This window comes from Polypterus senegalus, chromosome 4, assembly GCF_016835505.1.
Source record: "Polypterus senegalus isolate Bchr_013 chromosome 4, ASM1683550v1, whole genome shotgun sequence".
Classification (NCBI taxonomy): Eukaryota; Metazoa; Chordata; class Cladistia; order Polypteriformes; family Polypteridae; genus Polypterus; species Polypterus senegalus.
The window spans coordinates 28,923,083-28,947,806 of record NC_053157.1 but is presented as its reverse complement, the minus strand read 5'-3'; the positions used below and the strand labels follow the sequence as shown (position 1 = coordinate 28,947,806).

Genomic DNA, 24,724 nt, shown 5'->3' with positions numbered 1-24,724 from the left:
ACCAGTCAATCTACGCTCCTACCCTCACCTATGGTCATGAGCTATGGGTAGTGACCAAAGAACGAGATCGCGAATACAAGCGGCTGAAATGAGTTTCCTCCGCAGGGTGTCTGGGCTTTCCCTTAAAGATAGGGTGAGAAGCTCAGTCATCCGGGAGGGGCTCAGAGTAGAGCCGCTGCTCCTCCGCATCGAGAGGAGTCAGATGAGGTGGCTCGGGCATCTGATCAGGATGCCTCCTGGACGCCTCCCTGGTGAGGTGTTCCGGGCACGTCCAACCGGGAGGAGGCCCCGGGGAAGACCCAGGACATGCTGGAGGGACTATGTCTCCGGCTGGCCTGGGAACGCCTTTGGGATTCTCCCGGAAGAGCTGGAAGAAGTGGCCGGGAGAGGGAAGTCTGGGCCTCTCTGCTTGCTGCCCCGTGACCCGACCTCGGATAAGCGGAAGAGGATGGATGGATGGATGGATCATGGCTGCCACACATTCCCAGTGTTCTTCTGACATGTGTTCAGAGCACATCCTCAGAAAATAAGGCGACAACTGTGTGTGTGTTCAAGTTTTGGTACGTAACGTCAGCATCGTTGTTTGCTATCAACATATTTTTTGCACCATTGCTACAACTTCAAAACGCAAAGCATTTTCATTTTTAACATCTCTCTCTTCCCTCAACTCACAACACTGCAAAACCAGATGTTGTTTTCTCCCCCTGATGATTTCTCACACTGACACCTGGTGGAGTCCTCCAGATTTACTTTAAGTACGAGTGCAAGTATAGACGGTACACTGCTTGCATAGCAGTGTCCTCAAGAGCATGCATCGCATAGTGTTAAGTATATACTCGGCCTTAAAGTTTGGATTTAAATGCTGTAACGATGTCACTGTGGCTTTTTTATTTTACTTATTAAATACTTAAAAATTAAAGAGGCTTTAATTTTACCAAAAGGCTGAAAAAAAAAAATGAGTTTAATTGAATTGACATAAGTGAAACTGGACATTTTAACACATTACTTTACACTTCTTGGTGTTGGAGATAGTACATTTTTATCGATTCCGACTCCAGTAACTCAATAATTGCTTCTGACGCCACAGCCCTGCCAATCAGTATCTGAGGCTGCACGGATTGTTTTCATTTTACGAAAGATGATTTGCAAATTCCAAGAATTTCTCTAAAATTTGTATAATGACCTCTCGCCAAGTGGTCTTAATGAAACCTGAACTTTCCAGAGAAACGTTCTTGAAGAATAACTGTGCCAAAAATCAATAGAACTGGCTCACTGGAAGTCCAGTTGCTTCATGCAGACAAGAAAAGGAATTCATTTGCTTAATGTTTCTTCGAGCCATCAAACAAACAAAGGGTAACAAGGCCTTCAGCCCTGATGGTTTCTTATTGAGATATTCAAATGGTGAAGGACTTTACAGTACATGTTTCATATCACTAACAAAACCAGGAATGATGAAGCCCCACTAGACCTTAGAAATGGCAAAACTGTTATCTTCAATAAAGAGGACAAGTTAAAGTGTGGAAATTATTAAGGCATCACCATGTCTGCCCACCATCACTGGGGAAGAGCCCAACGTGTCGATATGAATCAGTTAAACTAACCTGAAACTCTTTCGGATGTGGATGACACCACTGTCCCCAAAGAGACATACAAACTGGACAAAAACCGTGACTGGACCTGGACTTGAACCCTGATTTTTTTTTTTTTTTAATAATGCCATATAAAACCAAAGGTGAAACTGCTGGATAGACAACAACCTATAAAGTGCCTTCAGGAAGTATTTAGACTCCTTCACTTCTTTCACTTTGTTATGTGACATTCAGCCTTGTGCTAAAACCAAATTTATTTTGACCTCCTCAGCAACACTCAATACTACCAGAAAGACAAAGCAAAAACAGGATTTTAGGAATTTTTGATTTAAATATATAAAACTGGAATCTCACATTGATTCAAGTGTTTAGACCTTTTGCTATGTCACATGAAAACTAGCTCAGGTGTATCTCATTCCATTGATCATCATTGAGATGTTTCGGCACCTGGTTTGGATTCCACCTGTGGTCACTTCAATTGATTGCACTTGATTAGGAAAGACCACATCTGTCTATATAATGTCACAATTAGTGACAATGTGTATCAAGAGCAAAAGTCAAGCCATGAGGTTGAAGATAATGCCTACAGAGATCTGGGAGACACAAATCTGGGAAAAGCTACAAAAAATTCTGCTGCATTGAAGGTTCCCAAGAATACACTGGTCTCCAAAATACTTAAAATGGAAGAAATTTAGAACAACCACAATTTTTCAACTATGACCCAGCCACACTTATCAATCTAGGGAGAAGAGCACTGGTAAGAGAGGTGACCAAAAACTTGACCATTATCCTGGCTGAGCTCCACAGAACCAGCGTGAAGATGAGAGAAAATTCCAGAAGAACAATCGTCACTGCAAAACCCTACCAACCTGAGCTTTATGGCACAGTGGCAAGTTCACATATATAAACCTACTTGGAGCTTACAAAAGGGCACCTAAAAGATTCTCAGAATGAACAAACAAGACTCCCTGGTTTGATTACATCTTGACTGAATTTTATGTCTTCAGTTCTAAGTATCATGTTTGGAGGAAACCAGGCACTGCTCATCACCTGAGCAATACCATTCCAACAGGGAAGCATAATGGTGGCTGTGGGGTTGTTTTTCAGTGGCAGACACTGTGAGACTAGTCAGGGGTGAAGGAAATCTGAATAGAACAAAAGTCCAGAGATATGCTGAAAGAAAACCTTCTGCAGAGTGGAGTGGACACACAAACTGGGCTGAAGGTTCACCTTCCCACAAGACAATGATCTTATGCACAAGGCAAACTACCCACATGAATGGTTTAGAGTCAACATTGTGAATGTTCTTGAATGGCTTAGCCAGAGCTTTGATTTGAACATTTCTGGCAAGACCTGCATATAGCCATCCATTGACTGTCCCCATCCAACGTAAAGGAGCTCATAAGGATCTGCTGAGAAGAATGGCTGAAAATTTCAAAATCTAGGTTTGTGAAATTTGTTGCAACATACCCAAGAAGACTCCAGGCTAGAATGACTGCCAAAGGTTCTGCAACTAATTACTGAGTAAAAGGTCTGAACACTTGGGTCAATGTGATATTTTTAATAAATGTGCAAAAGTTCTAAAATCCTGTTTAATTTTCTGTCATTCTGGGGTATTATGTGTTGCCTGATGAGAAGATGAATTTAAATAATGTTAAAAATAAGGCTGCAACATAACAATGTGTAAAAATTGAAGGGATCTGAATACTTTTTGAACACACTATACATACCAATAGTTTATTAACAAGCAAAAAGTAGCTGCCACTAAACGTGTTAGCAGTAATAACACTGGAGGGGAATACCAGCAACCCCATTCATAGACCCATATCCATGCAGCCAATGTACCTTGGTGATCTCAGCCCTGTTTACAAATGTGGCTCCGTCACAGTTAGGAACTCAGATTGCGCAGTGGGCAGTTCATCATTGATCACCAATACCAAAGATATGATTAAATGTTTAAAAAAAGAGAGAGAAAAGAAAAACACGTACTACAATTTAAGTCTCACTAAATCTGCTGAAAATAAGAATTTGTAGATGGCACTGCTAAATCATCAACTTTGCTGCATACTTTGTTAGCGTGACAATATATATATATAAAAATCTAATTACATTTACGCTTTTTAAGCTCACTTCCACATGAGCCCAGCGCGCTATAAAATAAATACAAATACGGCTCAAGTACGACAAACACTAAACATATTGCTATTTATTTCACACTGTACCGTCATGAAATCGATTGCATTTTACTATACATTTGCCTCCAAACCTTTAAACGACACATTCTGAGTTAAAACTAAATCTTTAAAAAGAGATCTAAGTGATCTCTTTATCAAAACAAAAACTCACATGCATCCGAAACTTTGTCTCACCACCCAACCTATCGCCCTACAAGAGATAAATCGAATACAGAAAATGGATATTTTGAACTCCGTTCAACTATTCTGCACGAGCTGGCACGTCGCAAAAACCCGTCACCAACCATTACCTAATCATTTCAAGCCAACTGGGCTCTGAGGCCAAGGCCTGATCATATAAGGAAAATATCGGGATCACTGGGGTCACAGAACGCGAACGTGCTGCCCGCCATCCCTAGTAAATCATTTCTGATTTTCTTTTTTTTCCCCAATCTGCTTCCCTTCGAAAACAACAGCGGCAAGAATACCAAAAACGTGATTGGAGTCTGCACTTTCCATCGTGTACTATGAGGATCAATTTCTTCCCTTCGCGTCCAGTATACATTCTAAAATTAAATTGATATTATATTCCTAGTGGATGTGTATGAATAGCTGCGCACATTAACTAATTAAACATAAAAAAACTAGACAGATAAAGTACTAAAGGAATTTGTCGAATGTGCTGCCCCTAATAAGATGACACTATTTTAGACCGTTTGAACTATTTAGGTAAAAGGTTAAAAAAATGTAGGTGATAGGTCATCGAGAAGGCGCCACCTCAGAGCTGGTGTCTACTGAATTGCACACGCGAGTGTGTCCTCTGTATGTAGTACTGATGGCAGCTTCATTTTTAATTGCAACATGTCAGTTGCGTCAAATTACACTTTATTTTTATAGTTTCATTATGTAAGTATACAACTTTATTGATAAGATATTCAGCATGGCATGTCCTGAAAACCCCGATCAGTTGAGAAAATTAAACACAATACATAAAATCCTTACATACGAGTATTTTCTTCATATTTCTAATAGCATTAAAAATAAACTATACAGAGATTCAAGGCTTTATAATAGTAGTTTTGTTGTTTTGTTTTGCTTTTGCCTTAGCATTTATCACTTTTTCCGACGTATTGCTGCTATAATGAGCAATGTTAAATTGTGTAAAATTAGACACCTTATTGGAGCATTTATATTTATGACTGTGGAATTTACCATAAATCATAAATACACTTAGGATATATTCTACATTATATTCTACATTACCATTTTAACAGAATAAAACATTTTTATCCTTTAAGGAAATAGCAACACTAGTAGTCATCTTAAACAAAGATTTTTCTTCATGCCAAAAAAAAATTGTGCAAATACAGCCAAAAAATAAATTAATAATTCTTTCCCTTTCAAAGTTAGAAAATGCACAGATTAAATCAATGTTCCAAACCTTACTAGCAACTGGTTAATAGGGTAAATACAATGAATAATTTCAAAAGAAATTTTATCAGTAATAAAGGACCTTCTTGAGATATTATACATTTATTTCCATTTCAAATTTTCTTAATAAGAAAACCAGAAGCTTTTTGCTGAAGGAGTTGTATATTTCTGGCAAACGTTCCTAAGATACGTATTGTTTCAATTTTTGTCTTTTATGTTTACACCTTCCAGCTTCTTCTTTCGGCTGCTCCTGTTAGGGGTTGCCACAGCTGATCATCTTTTCCCATAATGTTTACACCTTCAAACATATTTACATTAACTTTAGATTAAAACCCACAATGTTTGTTTAGCACATGCAGTTATCTCATCTCAACCAGTAAATAGCAGATGCTGAGGCTGTATGCAGCCTGGTAAGTCCACTGCTGAACTTTAGGATGGGACAGTCATTGACGATTTGGCCCATGGTTTGCTGTTGTCCGCCGGAACAGAGCTGGTTGTCACGATACCTCCATCTATGTAGGTTTGTAGCACATCTGCCAACCCCAGTTCAGTAGCAGTTCAGGGTGACCCAGTCCCACCTGAAAAGGTCAAAACCTGGCACGTGTTTTGTCAGGTTGCTGATCCGGAAAGAGTTTGCAGGAGGGTCTACCTCCCATAGCTCTTTGCATGTGTCAGCAACAACAACATCCCTAGGCATCCACCAAATATCACATCATTTTTGAATTTTATCATTTTAGGAAAAATAATTCAGATTAATCATTTGTATTTTAACCTTGCCTGTTTTATACCCGATAAGAAAATCAATCTTTAATTGTAATACTGTAAAGGTCTCTTAAATCATTAGGCTTGTCTTTTAGAACAAAAAGTCTTTTTAGGTGCATTCACATATACTGTGTCCAGTTCCTATTGTGATAGCCATGTCTGTCGGCCAGGAAAAAACAACTTGGCCCCCAATGGATGAGTTTTGTGGAAATGTGGCACACTTTTTCTTTAAGGAAATTTCTCATGGCAGTTAATTGAGATATCGCATACAAACTGTGTTGTACACAGTTTTAAAATTTCTGAATCTTCCATTGAAAAGAGCTGGTGAATTTGCAAACTCATCAAATTAGTTTACTGTGTCAATTTCACCTTGACAGAAGTTACACTATCTTGTATGTTTGAATATTTTCCTCTTTTTCACCTCTGATAGCCGCTACTGACAGCAAACAGATCCCCAGTACAAGTTAATGAAACACCCGCACATAGAACTCGCTGTAATTAGTTGCATGCGTGCACATGGGATGGCAGTCCTGCTGGGTGTGTGTGAAAACTTCTGCATCAGCAAACTGATTCTGCTTTATGAAGTCTTTCCAGCAGCTTCACCACAAGTAGAACAGAACCGGTACATCAGTACCTCACTCGTACCAAAGCTTTAACTCATACATAACAGGTAAGTTTAACGATCTTCCTAATTATAAATGTATAAAATGCAAGCAAGGAAAAGAACAGATTATCTAAGTATAAATGAAGAACCGTGAGGCAGGTAAGCTGTTGTGCACAGAGCAAATAAATATTTATTCAGTGTTAACCTTTCTGTAAACCAAGCTTTTTTTCTGTAGATTATAATGATTCACTATCTCCCTGTCTTTTTAATTGGCTACTATGAACAGACATCCTGGTGACAGGGACAGTCCAGATTTCACACCGTGTCCCAATAAATAAATGAAGAATATTAAAACGTCCAGGTTTTAAAAGGCTACCCATCTAATAAAACATTGCTTTGCAGAAACAAACATTGTCCTAATATATTTAGAACAGTGCATACAGAACTCCAAGTGGGACTGCAATACCTAAACCATAAATGCCCCCCCTCAACCCTAATGTAATATAAATATAATAGTGCAGTTAAAACTGAACCAAGGAAAGCTTGATTAAGAGCTTGTTTAAAATTTAAACAGCATCGTGAGGAAAACCAAGAAGCAGAAAGAAACAGACTGTACTGCCATTTTTTTGACTCCAAATTAAACACTGTATGGAATCCTCTGTGTTCATTTGTTAAAGTGTTTTTTGTCCCGTGCCATGATTCCTTTCTAATGATGATGAGACAAGAGGAGGCATTGAACACGTACAGTAAGGATGAGTTTTATGTACGGGCTTACATGTGACACAAGTGTCCCAGTTTGAGACTTTGAGAATCTAGTCACTGTATCATTTTTGCTATTAGGCTGCCATATTCACCTGATATCCATAGTGGTCAGTCGCTGTAATGAATTTTGCCTTTCATTTCTGTTGTTCCCTAACATTTGTCATAACTTAATAGTTTTGCCCCATTTTATGAAAATTACTATGGCCAGAAATGTTCAAGCAAAGAAAGAATTAATTACAAAAAGGTTTTGTTTAGGTTATATTAATTACCAATTGCAAATTGTGACTGTGTCTGAGTATGAGGTGTGTAGAGGGCCGGCGCCACTATTAAGGCAAATTAGACATGCGCCTAGGGCACAGATCATAAAGGGGGGAAAAACCCAGCTGCAAGGGTTAGCCACTTGGTTGACACACTAATAAGCTTGGCCTAGGGTGCAAAGTAATCGAGTACCTGCACTGGGTGCGTGTATGTGAGAGTGGACACCAATGTTCCCTCTAAGGAGTAGCATATAGTGAGCAAAAAACATTGTTTATGAGCGACATTTTGTTTAAGCCAAAAATTTATGAGCACCAATTTTTACGATAAGTATGACGCCGTCGGAATGAGCGATCGTGCGGGAAGTATGAGCGTCGCTCTGAATTCGTGTGAGTGATCGCTCACACGCTCAGCTTAGAGGGAACATTGGTGGACACTGTAATGGACTAGAGTGCTGCCCAGGCCTTCTTTCAATTTCTTAATTCTGCTGAGATAGTCTATGGCTCCTTCAACCCTGAAATTAAATAAAAAAGTTTTAGAACCGACCTACTGAAGTCCATTGAAGGCTACAGTGCCTGCACAGACCTCAAACACACATGAGAACTGGGTTTATTTCAGTTTCCACTTTAGTCCACTCAATTTTTTGATATATTTTTATTGATTTTAATTAGAAACAGATAACATTCCATACAGTCAAGTCAAATTTAACAAATCATAGCAAAATGTGACCTCCACCCAAGAGAATGAGTTAGAATTAAACAACTGAAGCTACTTTATAAAGTGAGCAAGAAAAGAATGGTATCCATCCGTCCATTATCTAACCTGCTATATCCTAACTACAGGGTCACGGGGATCTGCTGGAGCCAATCCCAGTCAGCACAGGACGCAAGGCAGGAAACAAACCCCGGGCAGGGCACCAGCCCACCACAAGAATGGTATCCTTTTCCCCGAAATGGAAGCTTATTCTAAGATTATATTGATTAGATCCTGCCATATCTTTAATAAGTATTGAACACATCCTCTAAGTGAGAATAGTGGTGGGGTGAGGTTCTTCAAGGTGAGCAAGATAAGTATACATGCTAGTATTGTAGTAAAGGAAATTTATATCCAACGTCTGTATATATATATATATATATATATATATATATATATATATATTTTTTTTTTTTGTTTAATGTTCATTTGGATCTGACTGAGTGTTCCAGTGGAATGTACCTGTCGTACATTCAGTGACATTCACTCTTCGCTTTCAATATTTACAGGTAATGTAACCTACCATTGCTATCTGTTCATGCATAATTTTCCTGACCTTGATTAAATAAAATCTTTCTTTCAGTTCCCAGGCACTGAACCTTCAAAGATAAACCATTGCACAGCATACATTTTTTTTTATTACTTGGGTCAGAAATACATGAATCATATGGAAAAAGCACGTTCAGAGTTCAATTAAAGCCAAACAGTAGAATGGTTTTACAATTTTTAGAGGCCGGAACCTCAGGTTTATTGGTTGAAGAGCTAAAACAACAGTATTCTTGTAAAGCACTTTATAGTGCAGTGACTTTCTGACAAAGAACCCCAGCAGGTTAAAACGTTACATGTCGCCTGCCTGCCTGTCCTCTTCACTGGGCAGGTCAGCGCTATTTCAGAGCAACCTGAGATCGACACGAAGCTTCTGTACAGAATACAGCAGTCAGTGGTAAGAAATAAGTTCGTGTTTGTTTTTTATTAGTAATTAGTTAGCATCACTTAATATTTGCAGTCGTCACGTGCAAAGTTTTGGCTTACTCTTTTAGACTCTGAGTTTAAGTTGCAAATCTAATGGAGTTAACTGTTTTATAGAAGCATGATTATACACGTAAGATAATGAAGATGCCCATATAAATGTATTAAACTAGTTTGTTTAAGGGAAGACAATTTTCTTTAGCTTTATTGTTTGGCGTAATAAAGTAAAGGTACAGAATTGGTTTACGAGGCGGCTGTTTTCATGTCACGTCCAGTAGCTGCCAGAACTTCGTAACTGTCCGTCTCTCGAGTCTCCGCCCACTCAGCCCCCTTTCCCTTCAACTTCCGGTTTAGGAAGTCTGAGTAAAATCGTCACATTCTTGATAGAGCGGCGTGACCTCCAGTTGTCGAGCAGCGTACGGTGCTGTGGTGCATAATGTCACTCGTAAGAGGTAATTATGTATTTGCCGTTTTTACTGTGCTGTCTGACGTGGTTTGTTACACCGCACCTTTGCAGAGATCGGTTCGTGGTGGAAGGGCTTACGCACATTCAGCTCAGCTGTTGTTCTTCGTGAAGCGGGGACATCAGCTGAAGCAAAGTGCCAAGAGGAGCTTGTCCGCGTTTCTCTTTCTGTATGTTCAAAAGTAAAATTCTCTTTAAGGTTGCAAAATAATGAATTAGTGTACCGTCCTGTCCGATACTAATTAATGTGATGTTGGCATAAATTGTCTTGGAAGCACAGGATCAGAAAATAAATAGCAAGGTAAAGAACGTACTTCCATTAAGTACATTCGTTTCAACTTTGTGGAACTAAGCTAATTATATTACGCAGGAGTGAGAATTGTTTTTTAAAAGATCAGATCGCTTGTATAAGGAATGGTAGATTATTTTTAATTGCAAGCAAGAACATCCGGCTGGCTGTTAAGCACATATGAAAATATATTAGGATTCTTCCTTGTTGCAGCCAAAGGTAATTATTATGTAGGACATCTTCACATTTTTCCACCTTTTCTTTTCGTCAAATCAGGTACCATGTGTTTTTTTTATATACTGCAAAATCTGATATGTCAGCAAAATGACACTTGACAGTACACATTTCAGGACTTCTAAGTTGTAGGGTGTGCCAAACTTACTGACTGATTCAGTTGCTGATGCCATTGCTGGATCATGCCAATTTATATGACTGAAAATCGCAGGGTATGCCAAATTGAGTGACCATGTGCTGATTTTCCAGCACAATCATGCTCAACCCTTCTTCTGACACCCAGTAACATGCTACCTGGCAAGTTCAGTCACAATCTCTGCCCCCTTTTTTTCTTTTGTGGTACATAAAACATGACACATCTGTTTGTGAGGTCCAAAACACGCACATTCTTTATTCCTCATCATTGCATTTGGTGTGACAAGGATGGATAGGATTAGAAATAAGCACATTAGATGGTCAGCACAGGTTGGATAGTTTGGGGGCAAAGCTAGAGAGGTGAGATTGTGTTGGTTTGGATGTGTGCAGAGGAAAGATGCTGGGTATAATGAGAAAAGCATGCTAAGGATAGAGCTGCCAGAAAAGAGGAGAAGGTTTATGGATGTGGTGAGAGAGGACATTCAGGTGATGGGTATAACCGAGCAAGATGCAGAGGACAGTTAGAGATGGAAAAAGATGATCCACTGCGGCAACCCATAATGGGAGCAGCCAAAAGAAGAAGATTGCATTATATGCATTGTACTGCCGGATGAGCAGTCTTTGGTTAACAGCTCTCATGCGCACAGACCCTGCCCATACAACTAAAGACAACATTAAACATGTTTGATTTTGTCAGGGTGAGTGTCAGACTTGTTGGACTGTGTTGCTGGGTATGTCAGACTGTGTGACCGGCCTTCAGAGCAGCGTGCCACTGACTGCGTACAACTCTGTAAAATTATGTTAGAAGACTGTGACTGAGAAATGCCAGAAAAGTCCAATAATATGACATGTCTTCTAGATGAAACTTGAAAGCACACCTCAAGAGAATGACACAGTAGATGTTGTGGACTCTTCACTATCTAGATTTAGACAGTGTACAAAAGTGATCAAGAAAGGTAATGGGATGTTAGGTTATATATCATAGTATGTGGCTTTGAAGTCAAGGTGGGTTACTCTTTTAAGTTATATCACACACTAGTGAGGCCTCACCTGGAATTCTATGTTCAGTTTTGGTCACCAAATTGACAAAATGAAAATCCAGAAGAGAGCAACTAAGCTGATTCCAGGACTAAGAGGTATGATCTTTGAGTAAAGATTAATGGAGCTGAACCATTTCAGTTTAAGCAAACTGAGATTAAGAGGGATCATGATTGAAGTTTTTAAAATAATAAAAGAATTAGTAGTGCAGATCCCAGTTGATACATTATAATAATTCTGCAACGAGAACAAGGGGACACAATTGGAAAGTGATTAAGGACAGATTTTGCACAATTGTTAGAATTGTTTTCTTCATGTAAAGAACCATAGACACATGGAATAAATTACCAGGTAATTTAGTGAAGTGTAGGACTTTAGGTACCTTCAAATATGAACATGATTTTATTTAGGACAATCTCGATGAGTAGGATGGATGCACTTGTTGGGCTAAAATGTCTGTTATCATCACATATTTTCTAATGTCCTAATGGATTGTTTATTTATTTTCTTCCTTTTCAATCACCTCCCATTAGTCTCCTGATTTCATTTATTCATTTGTCTTTATTGAATATTAGATAAATAGCTCATTAATGGTGTTTCTACAGAGTACTATTGAAATGCTGTGTGTGTTTTTATAGAGCTATGCTCTTTTCTTTTCATTTGGGTTTTGTTACACAAAACTTTGCATGCTGTGTACAAGCATCCACAGACATTTAGGCACATTTAGATATTATTTTAAAGAGCTATAGATGATGCAGTGGGTAGTGATGCCACCTCACAGAATTCGTGCCTAAGGTTCAAGTCCTGGACATAGGAATTCTCTCATGAAAATGTGTGAAATCTGCACATTCTTCCTGTGTCTTCATGCACTTTCCTTCTACAATTCTAAAAGTGGGTTAGCAGTTCTAAATCAACCCATTAGTGAGTCTAGGGATCAGTAGGCAAGCTTGGGAATTGATTGGTGCTCCGTTTTTTTGCTCTATGTTTACTTGGTTTGTGTGCAGTGCTAGTCTGTGACTCCCCTGACCATACATTGAATTAAGCTGGGTTAAGAATATTATGGTAGTTATGTTATGAAAATTATGTATCTTAGCTCTTCTACTATAAGATTGGATATTTCTTCCACTTTTTTTTTCATTTTCCCATGTTGCTGACTTTTCTGTCATAAAGTTTTGCCTTTTTTAAGCAGGTTCTTTTTTGTTGTCTGCGGATTCCTTTTTTGTCTGCATTGATGCATAAAGACCAGTAGTGGGCCTTCCTTGTCCACTCTTGTTTATTGCATTGGAGCCAGTGTTAAGATTATTTCCTACTATATATACTGGACTTTTATGAATAAAGGTGAATTATACAACAGAGAAGCAGTTTGCTGATTTTTGATACCGATTGTGTTTACATTTTTCACTAGGTGTACCAATAATAACCAAATATGCAGCATGTGTTCAATTTGGCACTAGTAAGGTAACAAATTATGAAACAAGTTTAGTCATTTAAAAGGAACCATCTGCACGAGTATACTTATATACAAGTATACAGCTTACCTAAAAGCTTAAGGGTGAAAACATGCGTAAGCGCTTGCTGCTTTGGTGTTATTTGGGCTATTAATTGAAACATTGTGATAATCATTACTAGTGTACCGGTAATTGCCATTTTTCCAGATATATCCAGGATAGTTGATTGTCCCCACATCTTTTTCCTCCATGGGCCTGGGCATCTTTTGCAGTAAGATCAATTCTTCTCATAATATCTGACACTGCCTTCATCTATATCAGCTTTGACCTTCCTCTTAGCCTAATATTCTTCAGTCTAATCATGCCATGCTCTTTCACCCAGTTATCCTCTGCGTTTTGCTTTACAATCCAGAACCACCTAAGTTTGTTTCTTTTCAGCATGGAGGCTTGGGCTTTTATTTAAAAACATAAATATTTTAGTCAGGTAATCTGAAAACAAACTCCTCTGATGTTCACGATTCCAGCACACCACATTTCCATTTAAAACAAGTGAAAAATATTCATCCAGTAAACAGCGGCTGTTGACGGAGGCCGGGTGTTGACACAGCATTTGCAGTGACAGTGAAAGCTGAATACGTAAAGCGTGTGACGAAGAAAACGATTGACTGTGTGACAGTTGTTTAGGAGCTGAAGGTGACAGCGTGATAGATTCTGGTTCAAGTGTTAGTGAAGTATACCAAGGTGATGGTTTTGCTTTGAAAGCTGCTGTTCACTGGATCTCCAAGGCTCAAGAGAGAAGTGTTAGATACAGATAATCCTTTACAGAATTTTAGTCTGTTCATAAATGATGGCATGTTAGCTGTAATTCTGACTGAGCCCAAGATACAGTTACGTACACATCAACTAATACAGCAGCACACACTAAGCTAAATTCCATGGTGCATGAGTCTGATGTCTGTTATGATGAACTGTTGCATTTCTTGGTGCTACTTGTATATCAATATGTAATTCAGACACCTGAAGTTGGAACGTGCTGGTCAACAAAACCTTTACAGTATGGACAGAAAAATCACAAGCGAGTAAGTTTTCAGTTTTTCTCAGGTGTCTGTGTTTTGTTGACAAGAATTCACCTACTACTTTGCACAGGGGAAATCCTTTTTGAAAATTAAACAGCACTGATCAAGAGACTGACTAGGTCAACATACAAGATTAGCATACTGTTGCTGACCAATCACTTTTGCTTTAAAAAGCAATACAAACCATATAAAATTCTTGAGTTGGTAATGTCTCTACTTTACAACAGGTAGGGAGGTGAAGAGAGTCTGCCAACTGTTGAAAAACTAAACTTACTAACATATTTTTGTATTTATTAATTTATTTAGTTTTTAGTGTTCATTTACAGCTTAAAATACCTGATGTTGTGAAAATAACTCATTGGCATAATTATGTTTTAAAGTATTTTTCTCCCTCCTTTCAGTCTTACTCTCTCTCTCTCTCTCTAAGTAGATAGTTGAAATATCATACTCTTTTTGTACTTCATATCAGCCATGTCATACATAATGTATATAATATATAGTATTGTTGCAGAAGGCTGGTACCCTGTCTAGGGATTTTTCCTGCCTTGCATCCAAAGCTGCTGGGATAGGCTCCAGGTTTCCTGAGATCCGGCTCTGGATAAGAAAGAATATATATATATATATATATATATATACTCAGCAAAAAAATAAACGTCCCTTTTTCAGGACTGTGTATTTCAACAATAATGTTTTAAAAATCCAAATAACTTTACATATCTTCATTGTAAAGGGTTTAAACAATGTTTTCCATGCATGTTCAATTAACCATAATCAATTAAGTAACATGCACCTGTGGAATGGTCGTTAAGACCTTAACAGCTTACAGAAAGTAGGCATTTAAGGTCACAGTTCTAAAACGCAGGACACTAAAGAGACTTGTCTACCGACTGTGAAAAACACCCAAAGAAAGATGCCCAGGGTCCCTGCTCATCTGCGTGAACGTGCATTAGGCATGCTGCAGGGAGGCATGAGGACTGCTGATGTGGCTAGGGCAACAAATTGCCATGTCCGCACTGTGAGACGCCTAAGACAGCGCTACAGGGAGACAGGAAGGACAGCTGATCATCCTCGCAGTGGAAGAGCCCGTATCTCAATCCCATTGAGCATGTCTGGGACCTGTTGGATCGCAGGCTGAGGGCTAGGGCCATTCCCCCCAGAAATGTCCAGGAACTTGCAGGTGCCTTGGTGGAAGAGTGGGGTAACATCTCACAGCAAGAACTGACAAATCTGGTCCAGTCCATGAGGAGGAGATGCACTGCAGTACTTCAAGCAGCTGGTGGCCACACCAGATACTGACTGGTACTTTTGATTTTGAGCCTCCCTTCATTCAGGGACACATTGTGAAACATTTTTAGTTTATGTCTTATGGTGTTGACTCTTTTAGTGTTCATACAAATATTTACACATTAAGTTTACTGAAAGTAAAAACAGTTGAAAGTCAGAGGACGTTTCTTTTTTTGCTGAGTATATATATATTGCTCCGGATGGCATGGTGGCACAGTAGTAGCGCTGCTGCCTCGCAGTTAGGAGACCTGGGTTCGCTTCCAAGTTTGCATGTTCTCCCAGTGTCTGCGTGGGTTTCCTCCAACAGTCCAAAGACATGCAGGTTAGGTGCATTGGCGATCCTAACTTGTCCCGTGTGTGTGTGTGTGTGTGTGTGTGTGTGTGTGTGTGCTTGCCCTGCCCTGGGTTTGTTTCCTGCCTTGCACCCTGTGTTGGTTGGGATTGACTCCAGCAGACCCCCGTGACCCTGTAGTTAGGATATAGAGGGTTGGATAATGGATGGATGGATATATTGCTCCTAATCTCAGATGCTAATTCTGTCATTTTGTGACTGTCCTTACTCCCATTACCTGCTCTTACTCTTCTCATTAAGGGTTTACTGTCTTGGGCTATTCAAGTCTCACTCCTCTTACTTTAACACTACATGCTTGTTTTTCTTTGTTTCCCTCAATACTGCTAGGAGGGGTCTGCACACTGATTCAAGCCTAAGAGCCCTGTTCTTCCTAATTCCCCTATGATTTTCTTGATTACACCTGTCGGAGCAAAGTAGAATTTAACTTTATGTTTTTTGATATCTTTTCAGGGTTAGGATTAGAGGGTTAGGGGGTAGGCTAGGTTAGGGTCAGGTGGCAAAATTATGTCTATAAATTGTACGTGCCTGAAATGGAATCAGAAATCAAAATGGCTGGTAGAAAATGACAAAGCCCAGTATGGGAGATTTTTCAATGCAGTATTGTAGGCATTAATTGTAAGCACATTGTCTTGAAGGAGGATATGTTGTGTGCTGTAGATGTTTAGAATTAAAAACCCTCAAACCTTAAAATTCACCTATATTTCATCATAAATTGGTTCATTCTGGGAAAGAAAAGAAAAAAGATTAAATGTGCCAACAATCAGTGCACATTTGTTTAGCAAAAATAACTTGGAACATATTTTAATAATTATAACATTGTTCATATTCAGTATCTGGTTTTAATTGTGCTTGTTTTTAACAGTCAAAAACAAAACCAGATAGTAAACCATGTTGTGCAGAAAGCATCCATTGACATTAAACTCGTATCCAAACCCGTTAAGTGTACAGTTCTGTCTGACTGTAACACAAAGCTAAACTGGTAGCTCTTTAACCATACCATAATTACTAAAAGTAAAACATATATAAATAAAATAGAAATTTCTTTGTGAAATAAATACTAAATTAAAACTAAAAATACAGGATGAAGGAAAACTAAAACTAATCTGAATTTCCAAGTAAGATCAGAAATAATATAGAAATAAAAAGTAATATAAAAAGACAAAAGTATAAAGCTATAATAACCTTGTAAGGTAGTTATAGTTACTCTTGTAAAGATGCACAGCATTTTTGCGAACTCTGATACCAATTTTTTTTACCAAGCAAAAGTTGCAATGTACAATGCATTTTTATTGCTGCTACACTATATAGAGTTAATTTTCCTATGATGTATTGGATTTTTTATATTACTCTTGCTTTCCCCTTGGGGAAATATCTATCTATCTATCTATCTATCTATCTATCTATCTATCTATCTATCTATCTATCTATCTATCATTGTAAACTTTACATTAACATATTTCACAATTAGAGCTACAACATCACATCTGAAAAGGTGAATGGAAACCTTCCTTTTATTCAGGTACTTTTCTTTTGTAGTTTAAAACACCTTTCAAACTTCCATTGTTCAGTAGATTGCAAAAGTAATTGCATGCCAGTCTTTTGAAAAGTGAAATGTATTTAAATTCATATACAATGCTTTTAATGTTTAGGCTTCCTCATACAGTATCTGAACATTTGAACGTTTGTTTTCCATCCATTCATATATCCTAACTACAGGGTCGTGGGTTGGGATTGCGGTCTTATTTAAACATTAAATCAGGTTAGTTATTAAGAGTGACTTTTGCCAGCATTATAAACAGTAAATAAATAAAATTAACTACTTGTTTCAAGCAACAGAACAGATGAGTAAAAGCCTGTGTTTTTGCATGGAAATGTTTTCAAACCAGGAGAATTAGGCTATGGATAAAAATTAAACTTAGTGAAGTGTACCGATAAATATTTTGTCATATTTTATGTTGATCATACTAATAAAATGCACATAATACTACATAAAATCAATATTCTTTTAGAATATCCCCTATTGGAAGCAAGTTTTGTTTGAATTTGCCATTATGCAGTATAAATTTTAACTATTTACTGACATATGAAGTAAGTCTAATTCTACTATCCACTGTTTTCTGGAACCATAATGCATACTACTGCTTCATCTTACCTTCTGCCTTTACAGTTTCAGGCCAGCCTTAACTGTGTACAGTAAATTAAAGTTGATTGTTCATTTTATTTAGCAGAAAAAATATTAGATATTCAGTGGAGTTCAAAGGCAGAATTGGAAGAGGAATGACAAAATTGTGTAGACAAAAATGTATGCTTTTTCAAATAAGTAAGTAGGTTAGTGTTCTGTTTCGAAAGCTTTTACAAGAAACCACAGGTCCACACCACTGAAACCACTGCATAGTGTGTTAAATTTAGTGTAGCCAAACACAAATAAATGTAAAAAATCTGCCAGTTTATTGAAAAATTGTTAATGATCTGCGGTTGCTAAATTACATTTAACATGTTTTTCTCCTCAGCCTCTTTTCTTACATACATGACCTTTTCTCAAGGCGATGACCATTGCAATTACTACATCTTTAGACGGCAAGATAAATGAGTTCTTATTGGCTACACAGACATTTCCAGAAAAGGAGAGACACCATGTATACTTTAGGACATTCTTTTAATACAAAGAATACTGCGTGTATGAAATACTGCATAATGCTAAAAACTGAATATGTAACACATTTAAAAACGTAGACATTGTGTACAATTCTAACAGTTCACTGCTGGGCAGCCCCAGCCTTAGTTGTTAGTTTGATTTCTCTCCAATGTCAGTTTGAGAAGAAGCATTTTGCATTTTTTTTAGCTGTTAAATTGAAAGAATCTGTGTGAATTCTTTATTGTGTGCTGACACATAATCTTAGCACTTACAATAGCTTTGATTAAAATTACTTATTTATGCACAACTTTATCCATTATATAGCATTGCAAAAACAAGCTGCAACACCTATAAGATAACAGAAGAGCTAAATATGTATAAATGAAGTTTGTGTTTCAGTGGATCAAGTGCATGCACGTTTATTTGAATGTGGACTAGTGAAAGTTATACTTGATCTGTCTGCCATGTAGGCATTTGGTGTTATTAGGGTTAGCCTTCTATTGTTTGTTTTCTTTTAAACATTTCATTATCACTGATCTCCTGGCTTTTTTATCTGCATATTGTTTTCTTTGGAAAAAGCTCAGCATAAATTTATAACAAAACCATTTTTTTAGATTGCAGGGTTGAATAAATTAAAAGCCCAAGTCCACATGACTGTGTTGTAGCTGTGAGATAAAATGATTATAGGGGAGCATTAACTCAAACAATGTGTTACATGTGCTAATCAACAAGTAAAGTATGAATTCCATTGAACTTCTGCATGTGACAGTATTGACCTTACAAACCTATACAGGTATATAGCTAATACAACAGGATCTGTAGCTCAAATGATAGATTCCTCAGTCAGCTATGGATAATTTCACATGCTGTAATTCTCATTTCAAGAAAACAATAAGTGAAGGAAAATGTACCATATAACAAGAAAACCCAATGGAAGAAGAAGCAATATGAAAATTGCATACTGTAACAGGCTCAGAATTGACGCAACTTCACAACAGTTTCTTAGAAGAAAGGATTATTGGATAAGTAGGTATGGAAAATGAATGCATACATATTTATGAAAGTCTGAAATACCTGGAATACGTTTAACTATGAAACGTCTCTTACACATTGGTAACATAGATTGAACTTTGGATTATTTTAATATGTAGGACATGATGACCTTTAGGAGACATTTGTTTCCTTTAGCTTGAAGGTAGGTACTACTGACATTTATATTCCATTAGAGAAATGCAGTTGCTTTTAAGAAAAATAAAAGAAGTTAAAGGAATACCCACCCAAAAATATTTTTTTTGTCCAAACACACACATTTTATTATTTTATATTTAGTCTTTATGGGTTTCCTCCAAGTGCTCCAGTTTCCTCCCCAAAGTCCAAAGACATGCAGGTTAGGTGCATTGCCGTTTCTAAATTGTCACTGGTGTGTGGGTGTGTGTGTGCCCTGCGGTGGGCTGGCGCCCTGCCTGGGGTTTGTTTCCTGCCTTGTGCCTTGTGTTGTCTGGGATTGGCTCCAGCAGACCCCCGTGACCCTGTTGTTAGGATATAGCAGGTTGGATAATGGATGGGTATATTTAGTTTTACATGTCTCTCAGTGTATGGTTTTTAATAATAAAATGGAAAGTACAGTGTTAGCCAATACATAAGCTGTTACTGGGCTGGATTCCTGACCAATGAATGTGGCAGAGAGGGACATCTACAATTCAAAAGCTTGTTTATGCCTGTTCCTTCGTTCTATTTCCATTCATAAGAGCATTTTCCAGAAGTGATTTATTTAACAATGATAAAATACATGTGGTTCAGATTTTGTTGGCATGAGATGTTAAGATATTGGGACTGGATGACTTGATATGTAGCTTATGCAATGCAAGTAATGTTTCAGCGACATTTTGATGTTGATTGCTGTTGGCCAGCATTGGTCATGTTAGACCTCTGTTCAGTCAGTAAATTTGTTATGTCCGTCCTTCATGATTTACATTTTTTTCTCAGCCATCAGTTCAAACTGTGTGGGGCAAGTGACCTAAAGTATCATTTTTGGATTCATAAAGTGGTGATTATAGTAGCACATTGACTCAAAGGTGATTATGATCACTTTCAAGATTTAGCTTTGCCTGCTTTTAAATAATAATAAAATTAAGATGTTACCTATAATCTCTGTAATGCCTTAAATAGTTGCTCATTAATCAAACAGCAAAAAAAAAAAAAACCTTTGTGTGTTATCATGCAGATAAATGATTGTGAAATTTAAAAAAAAGCAATTTGTTCCTTTCAGTGAGTCTTTTGGTTTTTTTTTTCTTTCATTTCTACTTAAATAATGGGTTACATGAAAATAAACAGATATCATGTGTTACTTTGCTGCTTATTGGAGACTTAATAGATTTTTTTAAATATACATTTTTATTAAAGGGTTTGAATGGGCTCTCTGATGCACTAGCACTATTAGTTTGATGTATTTTCACTAAGGACATTGCAGTTTTGTTAGACAGCAATATTTGTGTTTCGTTGTTGTTTGATTAATGACACCATTTTTAAAATGCACATAAATTATCTCCTGAGAAATAAGAATAAATATAGTGTTTGATAGAATTTATATCCTGAAATACAGGAGGCTTTTTACTTTTTTGGAACAGGTGGATATAGACAATTAGGCAATGTAACGTGGAAGGCTAGCATTCTTACCTTGTAAATGGTATTTTCGGTTTCCATGTTTCATCAGTCTACCTTTACTAAAGTATATGGCTAAAAGAAGTAAAATTAATCCAAAAATTATTTTTCTTCATTCAGGAGTGTTTATTGTAGCCGCCAAGCGGATTCCTTTTGGTACATATGGCGGTGTGTTGAAGGCTCATAGTGCAACAGATATGGCTGCACACGCTGCCAAAGCTGCTCTGACTGCTGGAAATGTGGCTCCAGAGATTGTGGACAGCGTTATTGTCGGCAATGTCATGCAGGTATGTATTTACACATAATACTGAATGTTTTACTGGCACATGTACATGCACTTGGCAATTTGCCTTTTACTGTCTTCTTTTTGTTGTATTTTATGAGTCTGTAATATTTAAATAGAGCTTATTTATTACTGTAACCACTGTCAGTGCTCTTTAAAATTTTATGGGATGCACCATGCTAACTGCTATGCGATCCTGCTTTTATCTGCATAATACTGCAATGTTAGAGGTCAATTCTAATTCCATTTGTTGTATATGAATAAGTTAATAGTTAGAAGATGGAGAAACTACTTCCTAGTCAGAATAGCATAATTTCTTAAGTTTAGGTCTATTAATGTATGTGCTAATGCATATACTTTCACAAAGTATTTAATGTGATGGTTAAAAGAAAATTAGCACACTTGTTGCACTGTTTTGCATTGTCCTCCATCTGGAAGTTGTCTTTTTGCACACAGTAGTCACCCAATCAAACATTTCTGTATTCTCAGCACAGTCCATCTTGATAAGAGGCATACAACTAATTACATACATTTTTGTAAAATGGAAAAAGTTTTAAGTAAAAGGTGTAATTTTAAATTAAAAATCCAAATTACAAGAGACAGGAATTCAGAGAGTGGTATTGTAATGGTTGTAAGAAAGCTTTAGGCACATAGTGCAGTGGGGTATGATATTAGATATTAGTTTTTCTGAATGAAGAGATATAAGACATCTTGTGACCAGTGCTAAATTTGAGATACTTTTTTAATTTCTAGAGATTATGTAGATAGAAATGAATCAAACAAATCTGAACTTGACATTTAATTAATGTCAATAAAAGATACCCTGTAGCAGGAGCCCCCCATCACAGTCCTGTAGGGCAGCAGTGGCTGCAGGTTTTTGTTCCAACCAACCATTGCTGTTAATGAAAATTGGTGTTTGATTGTACAGCCTATTAGTACTTTCATTATTCCACAACTTTAAAATGTTACAGATTTTCATTTTTGTGGACCAGAAAGGATATGTACTTTTTTGTTTTTTTTTTTTACTCTCTCAAATATTTCAATATTTTATTAAAACAGAAATGTCATGATGCATATAAACAGTGTTAAATAGATTTAGTTTAGCTGGAGTGCTGATGGTTCCTTGATTGTTTGCATCTCATCATTAACTAGTGGCTTATTAAGAAAATAGTAAACAATTAAAACTGAAATTCAGCTACTTAAAACTGAAATAACAATTAAGGGATCCAAATTGTAATAAGTGGGTTAATTAAAATGAAACCCAAAAAACATATTGTTTTAGTAGCAAACAAATAGCTTCTAATTAGGAAACTGGTTGAACCAATACATGAAGCCAGTGTGTAGGACCCCTGCCTTTGATTTGCCAAGTTATGTTCAGTTAGGCAGATTTAAATTCAGGTTTGGCAGTTATGTGCCAAGTGAAGCTTTAAGACCAGTACATGAAAAGTGTTATGCACTGAAATTATCCATAATGTAAAAGATCTTAGGATTTCTTGTGTAAACATCACTGTCCATAGGCAAACAGTGCATAGGAATGATCAAAAAGTCAGTGTACTGTGTTATGTAGTATGATATATAGAGTACAAGTCAAAAGAGATTATGCTTAAGTTTTACAACAAAATTGTGGTGCCACAGGTTGAATACTTTGTGCTGTATTGGTGTCTGTATTATAATAACAGTACAACCTTTTTTTTTTAAAAAAAAAAACACAGATTGGTCAAATGTTCATAAGGTGTTTATCAAGAAGATACAAAGATAACATGTTTAACAAGTTTACTAGTTTTGTTTACAAGTGAAATAGGTTCACAGCGAAAAAAGACATGCACTAATTCAACTACTGTAGTATCTTGCATAAAGGAGAACTACAACTAAATTACTGTAAAGCTTAGAAAAGCAAATGCTCAAAAAATGTGTTTTTGTGTTCAGTCAATTTACTGATCACAAGTCGAATCTTTTGTGGTGAAAGTCAGCCAATTTGGATTGGTTTACCAATCGCTTGGAGCATCACTATCTCCTCTGCATGGTACTTTCTTGGATTTACCTGATGATGAAAAAATAGCTCATTCAGTGTTTACATCTTTCATTTTATTTTTAGATTGTTTAAAAGACTTACAAATACTTTTAATTTTATAGAGGCATGTTTGTTATTCATAGTTATGTCTTGTAAATATATATACCTCTAATTATATTACTGCTCTCCATTTTTCTTTTTCAGAGCTCTTCAGATGTACCTTATATTGCCAGGCACGTAGGCTTACGTGTTGGCATACCAATTCCAGTGCCTGCTCTCACAGTTAATCGTCTCTGTGGATCTGGTTTTCAATCCATTATCAACGGAGCACAGGTAAAATATTTGAAGAAATTAAGATGTAACATAATTTTAACGTGGTTGCAGTCACATGTTTATTGCTGTTAAGGAAGAAGAAGAAGGGCAGTCTGGTGGTAATTAACTGTGGCCCAAGAAATCTTCTGTATGGTCATTACGTTTATGACTGTTTATTGACCAGTGTTTAAACTTCAGCATTAACACATATAATATTACATACTGTATGCTGCGATTTTTGGCTTTATTTTTACATTCCATTTCTCTATATTGTTACCTGTCTTCCATACAAGCTCTCACTTTAAAGCAGTTGACAGCTCTCACAAGTATTTCCATGGCTGTTTAACTTTAGAACAGAAATGAAGCTACAAGTAAGAGGGGTATTTGACTAAAAAGAAGATTTAGTGCTGAAAAACTGCTGTATATGTCAGTGTTTTCGTTTCAGGACAGATATGGACATTTGCAGAGCTTCTTCAGTGTTGTACCTCCAAACCAGGGTAACATACTGTTTTATCAAACCAGGGTGACGTGCTGTTTCATCATGTTATTAGATCACCTATGGTATGCATCTAACACAAAAGCTACCAATGTACCTCGTAGGTTCTTTTCTATATGGGGAATAGGAAGAAATTTCAAAAGCAACTATATAACTGTTACCTGTAACCTTTTACCTGTCTCACTGTCCATTCTGCACTCTGCATGTGTAACCATTGGGATACAATGGCAGACTGCTCTCTAACTGGGGCTTTCTTTTACTGTCAGACCCTTATTTCAAACCAGTTGTGCCCTTAAGAGGCCACAGTTAGGCAAGGAATATGAACAGTCTATCCTCCCAGTACAGTAGTAGCAGTCAGACAAAGAATGACTGGCTTTAAACTTTGACTCACACATTAAAACCAACAAAGCGATATAATTCTACAACCTGTTTCTAAGTTGCAGATACATTCTACATCAAAAACGAAGAGGACGGTTACTTTTTGAGGGAGAATGGCTGTCTAAAAAGTGTCAGGTTTTTAAAAGATCGCAGCTCACACATATGTCCAATGAACATATAAACAAGACACTTTGGCTCACTTATTAAGAGGTCCTTAACTCTGCTAGTAAGGTACGCTGACATTTTACAGTTTCTCAAAACACAGGGAAGGTATTGGTAAAAACAAAATTAAGAAAATGTTACAAAACATTATCACTCAAGTTCATAAAC

General features: G+C 37.1%; 1 protein-coding gene and 1 non-coding gene across 2 annotated transcripts in view; one reads left to right on the top strand and one right to left on the bottom strand.

The window, feature by feature from the left end:
• Nucleotides 1–3,439: 3,439 nt before the first annotated feature.
• On the bottom strand, nucleotides 3,440–3,519 carry LOC120529184. The gene has a single exon (XR_005633690.1).
• Nucleotides 3,520–9,626: 6,107 nt separating this feature from the next.
• acaa2 (acetyl-CoA acyltransferase 2) overlaps nucleotides 9,627–24,724 on the top strand; it is a 30,195-nt gene continuing 15,097 nt past the window's right edge. Inside the window, exons 1-3 of the mRNA XM_039750390.1 lie at nucleotides 9,627–9,751; nucleotides 21,035–21,201; nucleotides 23,413–23,541. Coding sequence (XP_039606324.1) covers nucleotides 9,736–9,751; nucleotides 21,035–21,201; nucleotides 23,413–23,541 — 312 coding nt within the window. The 5' untranslated portion in view covers nucleotides 9,627–9,735. The remainder of the gene's footprint in view (nucleotides 9,752–21,034; nucleotides 21,202–23,412; nucleotides 23,542–24,724) is intronic.